At 40.6% G+C, this 12260-nt stretch overlaps 1 protein-coding gene across 8 annotated transcripts in view; it reads left to right on the top strand.

Moving 5' to 3' along the window:
* SEMA5B (semaphorin 5B) overlaps nucleotides 1-12260 on the top strand; it is a 241330-nt gene that overhangs the window by 180739 nt on the left and 48331 nt on the right. For all 8 annotated transcript variants that reach the window (XR_014947901.1, XM_085552293.1, XM_015868672.3 and 5 more), the window contains 4 exons: nucleotides 854-1139; nucleotides 5391-5526; nucleotides 9136-9343; nucleotides 11449-11656. Coding sequence is in view for 7 of the 8 variants with exons in the window: in XM_085552293.1 (XP_085408419.1) it covers nucleotides 854-1139; nucleotides 5391-5526; nucleotides 9136-9343; nucleotides 11449-11656 (838 nt within the window). In the remaining variant the exon portion in view is untranslated. The remainder of the gene's footprint in view (nucleotides 1-853; nucleotides 1140-5390; nucleotides 5527-9135; nucleotides 9344-11448; nucleotides 11657-12260) is intronic.

The raw sequence follows: 12260 nt of genomic DNA, 5'->3' as shown, positions 1-12260 counted from the left end.
ATTTCTGGACTGCAGCATTAAAGCACTTTTCTTTTTCTTTCTTCCTTTGTTCATTTCTCAGAAATGAACATCATTAAAGCACCCTGTAAAACCAACTGGATTTTGTTGTTGTTGTTGTTTAGTCAGATATTATTCACTGGCCAATCTTTTCTCTTTGCCAAAGAAACTGTTGGGATGAAAGACTGAACACTTTAAAGCTTTGTTAAATACCCAATCAAAGTATTCACTGCAAACCAATGCCAGGTTCTTTTCAATTCTTGTGGAAATAATACAAATAATTGCAGAAGAAAAAAGAATTAAGGAGAGCTCGCTTTGATACTGTCAGTTTGTGGCGTGGCTTTGTTTTATGGACATAAGATAATCTTTTGTGCCTTAGAAACTGGAAAGGCTTCGTGATAAAAGCGAGATGTGACTATGCTGGGAAAATAGGTTGAGCATTTCAGTGCATCTGCCTGGGGAATCGAGTGGATGCAAACAGCATATTTAACACTGCATAAGATGCAGTTCAGAAAAGAATAGGTAAAGGAACTCAGTGGAAAAGCTGTATGTTGTAAAATGACTGAGGGTAAGGAGAGGAGTGCATAGGCAAAGTCCTTTCACTCAAGTCAATAGCAGCTTTGCCATTGAAGTGGGGAAATGATGAGCTCTTTCCCAGATTTGAAAAATGGAGCTAGAGTTGTACCCCCATATATCATTATTCTCATCTACTGTTTTTATGCCTGCTGCTAACTCTGAACTCCCTCTGGTTGCAGTTTTGACAGCCTGCATAGAGGGAGCTGGCTGTAATGCATTGGGCAAGTTGAGCATGGATTGATTTCTGACCTGTATAAATCTCTTCACATTTGTTTTTCAGAGCCAAACTTTATTGCTGCCTATGACATCGGTTTGTTCACCTACTTCTTTTTTCGAGAGAATGCAGTAGAACACGACTGCGGGAAAACAGTATATTCTCGTGTGGCCAGGGTCTGCAAAAATGACATTGGAGGGAGATTTTTGCTGGAGGACACATGGACAACTTTCATGAAGGCCAGGCTGAACTGCTCCCGTGCTGGAGAAATCCCTTTCTATTATAATGAATTGCAAAGCACCTTCTACCTTCCTGAGCAAGACCTGATCTACGGTGTCTTCACCACTAATGTGTAAGTTGCACTGCTTTCACTGCCCTTCTTCTGTGCTCAGCAGTCTGAGACTGACAGTATCCTGAGTTCTTGGTCTTACCAACAATTTTAGAAAGATCCTTTGTTTAACAAAAAGGAATAGATAGGTTTGTATTATCCATCATGGCAACAGTGCTTTAGGACAGCGTTTTCAGTCCATTATTCATGTTTGTTTGGGGTCCCTAGAAGTTGAAAGTACATTTCTAAATTACCTAATTTTATATAAACTTGAGCTGTAACAGACTTTTGACTTTCTGTTACTTATGTGGTTCAGAGAGTTGATCTGAAAAAGACCCAGGAAAAAAATGAATTTATTTTCAGCCAGATTTACAGCCTGGATAATCTGACACTATTGTGTGAACATCAGGGCTGGCCCTAGAAAAGGACAGATATATACACTTAGAAGGATTAAAAGGAGAAGGAGGAGGCAAATGGCATCACAATAGCCTGTACTGAAATCAGCATAAACTGCTGCTGAACAATACATTATATATGCAAGGTCAAGCAAGCTACGCAGCTTTTGACATTTCTAAGTGGGTCTGTACCTCTGCTAGAAACAGTCTCAGGACCACAAATCAAGAGCTGCATTAGAACTCCAAGGGGAAGGAATGATTTCTGAAACTTCATAATCACCTTTTCTTAGCTTGATATTGAAAAAAACTTGTAATTGGAATGATTTACTGTAGCTGGGAAGGCAGAAATGAGAAGTTAATTAAAAAATATATTAAAAAACTCATAATGTATTTTTTTAAGACAGAAAAACTCAAATAACTTTTTCTCTGAAGCCCAGGGCTAGGATGATAAGTTTCAGGCTATAACCAGCCTGTGTGGTATTGAGTTTCAATAATACATGTTCTCTAGGGGGGTGTTATTCTGATGTGTAAACTAGAGAGTGGAAATCTGAGTTAGTTACTCCATCTGACAATCACTCAAAATGCCTTTCTCAAGCTGGGTAGCCAACTTCTTTGGGGCTGTTTTTGCTGGAGTACTGTTGAATAGGAAGGAGGATATGAACCCGTGGATATGAATAAGGATATGAAGCCTCTTTTAACTGCAGAACTAGCGTGTGTGCTTTCTGCCATGAGAGTGAACAAAGCCAAAATGATATACCCAGTTTGTAAATGACAAGTAGGTAAATGTATTGCCACTCTCATCCACCTTCCATGCTCTTCTGTTGCCAGTGCCAGGCAAAAGCAGCCTTTGGAGAAGCAGATAGAAAATGTTTGTAGAGTCTTCCTTCTTGAAGAGTTTCACAAGCCAGTTAGGCATGGTTCTGGGCAACCTGCTCCGGGTGTCTCTATTTGTGCAACAGTTAGATGAGATGGATTCAGAGGTGAAAAAATATACATAGTTGAGCACTGGACTTTGGCTGTGGACTTTAGAGCATATCTGTTCTGGTTTTGAGTTGTTCTCCTCCCAGAAAATGTTTAAAGGCTGTTAGTGAAACTTCCTGGATGTGAAAAGGAAAGCTGGCAACTGCTGTGGATGATAAAGATGAGACTTTTTAAAGAAAAATATCAGAGAGGACTTTTATGATGCTCAGAGTGGTAATGTTTTATCTATCCATTTGTCCATTCATCCAGCCAAGAACGGAAATTGGAAATGAGAATAAAATTATTAATAAATGTATTATATTAATCAAAATGATATAGATTTTGAGTGAAACAGGATACGTGGCCTAGCTCTGGTTGGAACAGTTCTCTTGTGTTGTGTCTGTCTCCAATTTTGCTAAAATGTGAGACGTAGTATTACCCCTGTCTCCTTTGGATTGCAGTTCAGTCACTCTTCTCACATTATGGGTGTATGTTCCCTCTGGTATCTTCTGAGGACAGTATAATATGTAACATTTGTGTAATAGAAGAGATGAGTTATTGATAATAGCTGAAGTTAGATCAAGTAGCTTTTTGGGTCTACAACATGATGTTCTTTTGAGAGTTCAAAAGAGAAAATGTTCCAATTTGTCATTCGACTAGAGAAATAATGGTAATTATTCTTTTAACTTCCACTGGGGCTGATATCATGCTGCGTGAGTGCTGCATACCAAAGAGGGTTGATGTGTGCTCTAGTGTGAGTACCTTTATAATGGAATATGGATGCACCTAAAAACTATTGCTTTTTTTTTTTTTTTTTAAAGTGTTTTTATTTTGGAAGTTTCATGTTTAATGCAGTTTAACCTTAAAAGGCAATTAGTCTGTATCATATTTAATTGTGGTCATACCCACGTAAGGATGTGTTGCTTCATTCTATTTTATATCCAGCTAAATCAGTGAGAAAAAATTTCGAGGAAGCTGCTGATGAGATATTTAAGAAACTTTTAATACAGTTTTTTCTGTAAGCTAATGGAGACTGCGTAAAAACCTCCTTGATATAAACCACCTAGTTAGTGCTGGGGAGTGGGAGGTAGAATAAAGGAGGCTGCACATCATGTCAGGTGCCTGCTGCCCAAACTGATGCCTCTGGTTGGAGACCTGGCTCTGACTTTTCATAGGGAGGGATGGGAAATAGGCCAGGCCACAGATAGCATTATTTCATCAAAAATGTCATTCCTTTTTCCTCTTCAGCAAAGGGAATGGGATACACTGTGGGTTCTTTAGCAAGGCCCTGAAAAGGTCCTTTTTTTTTTTTTCTTTTTTTCTTTTTTTTTCTTTTTTTTTCTTTTTTTTTCTTTTTAAAGTGTTTTTGTTAGACTTGCAAGGTTTTATTCTTTTCCTTTCTCATTTTCCATCTCATTCTCCTTTTTTTTTTTTTTTTTTTTCCTCCCATGCGTGCCTCCAGGCATTTACTTGTCATCCATCATTAGCTTTGTCTTAAGAGCTGCTGTCTGTGAGCATGCACTGCGTCAGTGGTGTGCAGACAAAAGTGGAGAAAGGTTCACCCAGCATTGCTTTGACATGTTCAAAGGGAGCTACTCCATCACTCCAGGGATAGAAGGGCAGGGGCAGGAGTGGGGAATGGGAGGGCAAAGTGAAAAGTTCCTCCTGACGTTGTATGGCTCTGAGGAAATAAGCTGTGAAAGAATCTGGCTTTCTGCTTTCCTGACTGGGACTGTGAAGCGAGGCTTTTTTTTTTTCCTTTTTCTTTTTCCTGTGAGAAAGTGTAATTATTGGTTTAGTTAAAAAAAAATTGTTCTTTTCAGAGAATTCAGATTGCTTTAATTAGCAGCAAGATACATACAGCAGCGCTTGGGTTATTTAAAAGGCACCATGACGAGTCAGTCTTCTGCACTAGCTTTATTTTTAGCTTTATTTTGATATCTTTCTCTCTAAATGTTATTCTTTTTCTTTAAAAAGGAAAAAAAAAAAAAAAAGAGAGAGAGAGAGAGAGGAGCTGTCAGCAGGTTTGGAATTTCAGGTTACCACTCAGCAAATGCCATCCCCATCAGGGAGATGTACACCAACCCTGTGAGGGCACAAAGCACTGAGCCTGACCACAAAGGAATGGCTGAAATGGGCCAAACCAAAAAAACCCCAACAGATCTATGTGCAAGTCTGCATGGGCAGCATCACCTCCCCAAAACCAGTTCCCTGCCAAAGAGTCCTTCCTGCAGCAGCATTTTTCTCGCTGCACTCCCCTGGCTGGTGTGTGCATGGTGAGCAGCCTGCCCTGCCAGATGCTGCGCCCAGCTGGGAATGCAGAGCAGTGAGCACTGCAGACAGAGGCTTGCACATATTAGCAAGACATTTGTGCCTGCTGAGCTACTGTATCCACCAGCTTGGTGTGTGCAGTCGTTCCCTCCCTGTGTGTATGCAAGCGTGTGCTTATATATGTAGAACATACAAATAGTAGGGGATGTATTTGATAGCTGGAGCTGGTAGAAACAGGCTTTCACCTTGAGAAACACCAAGAGATTAAAAATTAGGTTGTTTGCAATCAATCAAGATAGATGAGGTTTTAAAAATAAATAAATAAATAAAAATAAAGCTGGATACAAATAACCCATGCAAATTAAACTGTATTCACCTTTCATGTCAGGACTGTTTCTGTAACCCTTAAATCATAGGCACTTTAAAACCAAGCTTAACACTCATTCTCAGAATTGTCGTGTGATTCATTTGCATTTTACGCTTTATTTATTTATTTTTTTTGCTCCCCGTGAGATTGGTGTCACTGTACGTCTACCCAGCAATTTACATGTATTTTGTTTGAGTGGAGTTTGATGTCTGTTATGATGAAAATGTCAGTGTTCTAATGATTAAATTGATTTTTATATTTTTTTTTCCTCCCCTTCTCCAGAAACAGCATAGCTGCCTCAGCAGTGTGTGCCTTCAATCTCAGTGCCATTACTCAGGCATTTAACGGTCCTTTTCGTTACCAAGAGAACCCAAGATCAGCCTGGCTGCCGACAGCAAACCCCATCCCAAATTTCCAGGTATTGCTGCTGCCCTTTGTTTTGCTCTAGTGCTTTTTACGTTTCGTCATCCCACTGGGTTAATTTGTATGGGGCTTCTTTTTCCAGGCAGACCCGTGGTGCAGATAAATGATGTTTCTCCACCTTTCTGGGTATTTTAGTCTGTGGAACTCCTTGCTGCATCTTATTGAGACTATGGGATGGGATTAGTGAGAAAATTTGAATCTTTATACAGATAAGAATGTTTAAAGCTTTTATAAGAACGAAGAATTTTACATATTTGTGGGCCAGACGTGTTCTTCTAGGTAAAAATGTTGGGAGGAGAGGTTTTCTTCATGATATACCACTGAAATCTCCCCACTGAAAGCCTTTGAAAACCACTTTCTGAAACTGCTGATAATGGCCTATGGCAGGAACAGTGTCAGCCTATATCACAGAATCTTAGAATGGCTTGGGTTGGAAGGGACCTCAAAGATCATATAGTTCCAACCCCCTGCCACAGGCAGCGTTGCCAACCACTATATCTGACACCAGGGCAGGCTGCCCAGGGTCCCATCCAACCTGGCCTTGAACACTTCCAGGTATGGGGCATCCACAGCTTCTCAGGGCAGCATCTTGCCACCCAAATGGGCCCAAATTTTGATGCAACAGGGCAAATCCACCCTTATAACTCTCTTGTCTTTGTTACATGTGAACACTGAGCACGTAGTCCTCACAGGGGACATGCAAGCATATCCCATTCCCACCAAAGCTTCAGATTTAAGGGCTGAAAGCCAAAGCTGACAAACTACAATGGAGACAACCTGTGTTTTTAAACAAGAAAAGTAATCAACTGTGTAAGGATGTGATGAATTTTTCATCACCTAATAGGGCCCCAAAGGGTTTCAGTTTCAGTGCGAGATGGATGTCTTCCCAAGACATGGTAGCTCAGCCAGAAGTTACTGACACATTGCAGAAGTGACTGGTAGAAGAGGCATGGAGATGGTGACTCATGATGGTCACAGAGACTCCTTTAGCCTTAAAAATGTTTGATTTTACAATGAGCAATTTTCCAGAGTTATGAGTTAAGGCCAAATTGAAATATATAGAATAGACTTATGCCTACATTCTGACAGTGCAGCACAGAGATTGCATTTTATAGCCCCCACAATTCTGAGTCCTCTGAAGTGAGAACCCATTTTACAGCTCAGTCCCTTCCCACCTGGAGTATCCTGTAAAGGACAGGCTTGTCCTTCTGTCCTTGCTTCTGCACAGCGAATATTTCCATCCCAATTATGTGAATCTGGTTCTGCCTTATAATGGAAGAGGTACTGAGGCTGAGTGCCATCTGCCTTCAAGCTGGTGGTGTCAGAGGCCTTCCAAAATGGACTCTGCAGTCAGCTGAAATCACTGCAGGAGCCAAGAGGAGGCAAGTCTGCAGCCCTGTTACTCCTGAGAAGCCCCCTGAGTTCCCCCACAGCATGGGAGAGAGGGCTTCTCCCTATAGAAAGGGGGATGCTCTCAGGTTCTTGATCACATTTTTTGGAATTTAAAGGGGAACATTAAGGTTAAATGAGAATCAAGGACTTTCTTCTGTCCCTTGCTGGGCTAACCCTGGAGGAATAGAAAAGGGCTTTGGAAAGCATTTCCATGTAGTGAAAAAGTATCAGATAAAATGTGGAGTGCAAAGATTGCAGAAGCAAGATGAAAGAAAAGGGTCTGGGGAAAATAAGAAAAGGAAAAGAAGATATGCGGCAGACAAAGGAAGATTGCAGAAGAGATTAAGATGTTTTTCAAGTACAGGAGGAACAAGAGGTCAGTGAAGGGTCTTTAGGAGATGACAAGGGTAATTTAGTGACAGAAGAGGCAGATATTGTGAAAAAATTAAATTAATTTTTTTGCTTCAGTGTTCACAAAGGAGGACGAAGGAAAGATGCCAATTTTTTTTTTTTGTCGTTGTTCAGAGAGGAAGGAGAAATACTGAAGGATAGAGAGGATCAGGGCAGCACGGGTAATCAAGAAATTAGAACAAAACAAAATAAAACCAAACCAGAGAGATGCTGTGTCAGCATACAGGCTGCCAATAGCCCAAAAGGATTATCTGTGACTTGACAAGAATAGAAAAGAAAACCAACAATGACATTCCTGCCACTGGGACTCCTTTGGTGATGCTCTAGAAAGGAAAAGAGAGTGGGGGTGGTAAAACATCCATTAAAAGACAGCAGTGTAAACAAGAAGGAGTACAGGAGACATCAGAAAAGATATAACTGGAAAACTTTCAGGACTTGGGATGAAGCAGCAGAAAAATAAAAAGACCTCTGGAAATGAAAACAATTGAGAGAAAAGAAAGATACTAAAGGCCATCTAAAAATGTATTAAAAAACCCAGCACTGGTGTATCTTTAGTTTGAGTACTCAGACAAAGGTTCTAACTGACAAGTGAATGGACACGCTCATAGGTGATGTGGACTCTCAACACCCTGTTCACCTAATTCATACAAGTTCTGATATATCGGTGGTGGATTTTTACAGAAACCAAGTTCTGTACTACACTGACAAATGTGTTTGTTGCAGAAATTAGTTCTTAAAGGCGTTTCAGTTGTAGGACTTGGTATACCAGCTGTGGGATCTGATTACACTGATTGTGAACATGTGAGCTAAATTCCTGTGAGCTGGTAGGAGGAGCTTGACATGGTGCACCTCTGAAAGGTTGCCATGCTGATAAGTTGCTTCGATGAATATCAAGAGAGTGCATATGGAAAAGTTGTGCACTGTAGCTGGAGTGCAGTAGATCAACATCCTAATATGCAGAATAATAACTTCCCTTCCAAAAAAAGCAGAAACACCTGGACCCAAAACGAAGAAAAAAAATAGTTTTTTTTCTAGTGAAACTGCTCAGATGTGGTCATTGGTTAATGAGAGGTAGGCCTTGAGCTGGTGTTCAAACAACATGAGATAAACTCTCCTCTTCCCCTCTGTTCTGTATGGACCCGAGGTCTATCTCTGTTAATGCTGGAGGATGGATTCACTGGGGTCAATCTGCACTGCCAATAAAGTTAGAAGAGGGAGGGGGCACTTAGTGGCTTACTTGTTTAGGTTAAGGTGAAGCACTAGGGGTCTGCCCAGAAGAGAGAACATGAGAAAAGCAGTGTGATAAATTAAATTCTTTGATGCAAAACCAACCAGTTTTTCAAGTTTTTTTTTAACCTCCAGGTTTTCTGCATTATACAGATGGAGATGCCAGGTAGAGTCTGAAGATTATTGGAAATGTTTTAAGGATTTATTGCCACAAAATCTTTGTTTCCATCGCTAACTTTAAATCTCTCTATAACAAGCTTTAAATCTTTCTTTTCCCCTCATCAGTTTGTTAATGTTTTTTGCTCTTTGCTATGCTGGCTCCAAAGTACCTCAAAGAAATGAAACACCACATTGCTGGTTTGCAGACCAGCTGGGAGGAACTTTCTAATAAATGTGAGCTACAGGCCAAAGCCAGCTGTAACCCATGCCAAGGGACTGATGGTGGGACCCACACACAGGCCCACCTCCCCAAGAAATCATCAGGGCATGGCTGTTTAAAATTGAACATTTCTGGGTTTGGTCTCAGTCTGCTGAAAGAAAACACAGGTGTTGAAGTTCCATCTTCCATGTTTAGTGTGGGACGCTGAGTGATGACAGCCCGAATGAGAACCTGACGGAGAGAGTCCTGCAGGACGCGCAGCGCTTGTTCCTGATGAACGACGTGGTGCAGCCGGTCACTGTAGACCCATATGTGACTCAGGACAGCATTCGATTCTCTAAACTAGTGGTTGATATCGTTCAGGGGAAGGATACTCTCTACCACGTGATGTACATTGGAACAGGTAAGAACGCTAGAGGTTAAGAAAATTGCCTTGCTCATAGACTGGGAGTCAGCTAGTGACAGTGTCACACAGTAGTCGTTCAATATCATTTTGGCACAATGTTTCATGGAAGTTAGTTTGCCTGAATAAATTAAAAGCACAATGTAGCCATATTCCCAAGTGAATGGGCCATAAATCTACAGTGTGTTTGAAAACAACAGTAACATTTTTCTTCCTTTTACAAAAACGTGTTTCAACTAATCAGGCTAATACATGGCAGTGGGGAAGAGCAAAGGTCACCAAAACGTTCTGTGGTTTTGTGCACATATGTTGCCTCTCTGCACTACCATGTACTCATCTCTAATATGCAATAACAGTTCTTACCTTCCAGGTTAACTTCCTGAGGTTTCTCTATGCAATTCCACATGCCTACTGGGATGTGAGTCCATGTGCTTTCAGGAATGTGATGTGGATGGGGAAGCTGAGGCAGTGTTTTCATGCATAGTGACAGTATTAAGTGTATAATTTGAGTTTCTTGATTTCTGTTGCCGTCCTCTAATTAGCAGGACACTGCCTCTTCTGAAAGGCACAGCTATCTTGTCTAAATGAAAGGTGCAGAAGAAGGGTAAAGTGTTATTAATGCTTGTCTTAGCCCATATTCATACTACTGACAGAGGTTAAATTAAATATCTTTGTTAATCAGAGCATATGGCCACTCTCGTGGGTATAATGTTGTTACCCTCTGTAGCAGAAGCTTTGACTTTAGAATAAGACAGATTGCCTCCATAAGTGTTAGTTTAATCTCAGATCTGAATTGCCTCATTCTCATGTTACCACCTTCCTTGTTTATTTTATCTAACTTTTACCTCCACTTGCTTCAAAACTGATAATCTTTGGTGTCTTTTAGTAACATTCCCATTGTAGGAGCCTCCCTGGACACTAATTAGATGAGAAGATTGTAGTTAAATGGGAATATGACATGGTTCTGCCATTTTGACATCTTAAATTTATATTTTTAAGTCAGAAAGCTGAGGTTATTTCTGTCTTGTATCACTTCTATGGAAAAGCCTTCTGCCATAACATAGCTCCTTATTCACTTGATTTCCTGCCCTGACTGGTGGTAACTGAACACAAAGCTGTGCTGGACCTGAAATGTTTAAAATAAACAAATTCTTAAGGAGTAACAGCCCTGCTCCAAGGTAGCACTGAACACAAAACCAATGCTGAGAAAAAACAAAACCCAAACCTGGGCCTCAGTCTTGTTCCACACATAAGATTTTGTTAAGTAGAGGGAAAAAAAAAAAAAAAAAAAAAAAAAAAAAGAAGGCAGAAAAAGGCTTTGCATTGCGGCCAACCCCACTGCTGCAAATTGCTGAGCTCTGGCACCAATACAGAAATGATCTGGATAGAAAGATTGAAGTTGGAGAACAATTGGGACTGACAGACCTCTTTTGGGATTTTAATGAAGAACAGTGTGGTTACCCCCTTTTCCCCATCATAAATCTCCCACGGTTTTTCAGATCTTCAGATTGTTTAGCTAAGAGCACTGTGAGCACAACCATATATGTTTCTGCATATGCACTGCTGATGCTGTAACATCCCCTTGTCAAGCTAGCAGGATAGCTTCTTCCAGGAAGAAGATCAATTAGTCTCATGACCCATGCAATCATTATGGAGGCCTCTGAGATATCCAGCAGGGCAGCTGCATCTGTTGTCATTTGTCATGACATCAAATCACGCCGATCTGCTCCATAAACCAAAAGAAAAATAGACTTTGAGGTACCAGAAATGATCCCTGCTATCTCAGGTCACCTTCCTTACAACTCACTGGTAACAGGACCAAGCTCTTTTCTGCTTTGGTGCTCCAAGTGGGAAATATTTCCAAGTACTCACTCTTCAGATAGCTCAAGTCCTTCTGGTTTCTGTAATGTCTGAGAGCTGCCTAGGATTGTAACCATGGAGCAAGGACCCTCTATACTGTGGGCAGCAAGTATATTCAAATTAGAAAATGACACAGAGCTAGTGTTAAAGACACTGTATGACATCAGTATTTTGATCTTTAGATAGGTATGACATGAAGCCAATATCTCCAAGATTTACTTATGTCTTTTTTCTTGTCTTACTAGAGTATGGCACCATTTTGAAGGCCCTTTCTACCACTAACAGGAGCCTAAGGAGTTGTTATTTAGAGGAAATGCAGATCCTCCCTGATGGACAACGGGAAGCAATCAAGAGTCTCCAAATCCTGCACAGCGACAGGTCTCTCTTTGTGGGCTTAAATAACGGAGTGCTGAAAATTCCTCTGGAGAGATGCTCCATGTACAGAACAGAAGGGTAAGCAAATTTATAGTGCTGATAGATTCCACTTCAGCTTAAAAAGAAAAGCACCAGGGAAACATATTCCAGCCTGATTCAATATAGAATGCTTTTATTCTATCCCTGAAAGACAAAAGACACTGTTGAAAGTGCATCTCCTGATAATACGCTGATGACAGGAGCAATGAGAATGAGTTATATTTTTTTGTTGTTGTTTATATTAATTAGTCCTCATCAGAAAATAATTGTGTGTTTCCTAAGGAAGGACTTGCATTGTTTACTTCTTTTTTTAAAAGAAACTTAATGTTTCAGTGTTGATTTTATTAGCTCCATGTGTTTTTCTGGCTGTGTGGCTACAGGTTTCTGGCTGGGTTGCAGCCAGCTTATCCTTGCTTATCTGAGTGATCACCTCTCAAACGTCTGATGAAGCAGGGCTGCGTTACATGGCTCCTCGTTGGAACCCAATAGCTCATTTCAACTAAGTGTGACACCTCCTACACCTGGGTAGATTCTGTGTCTTGGTTGCACCTATTAAAGAGAATAGAAGAAATATATATATATATTTAATGATCAGCCAGCAGTTCTCCACCAAGAAACAAGTGCCGGAGGCATTTGGAAATGA

The sequence above is a fragment of the Coturnix japonica genome, chromosome 7 (genome assembly GCF_054131305.1).
Source record: "Coturnix japonica strain WE chromosome 7, WE-NBRP24, whole genome shotgun sequence".
NCBI lineage: Eukaryota > Metazoa > Chordata > Aves > Galliformes > Phasianidae > Coturnix > Coturnix japonica.
The sequence above is the reverse complement of the archived record's forward strand: the minus strand, read 5'-3'. Positions and strand labels throughout refer to the sequence as shown.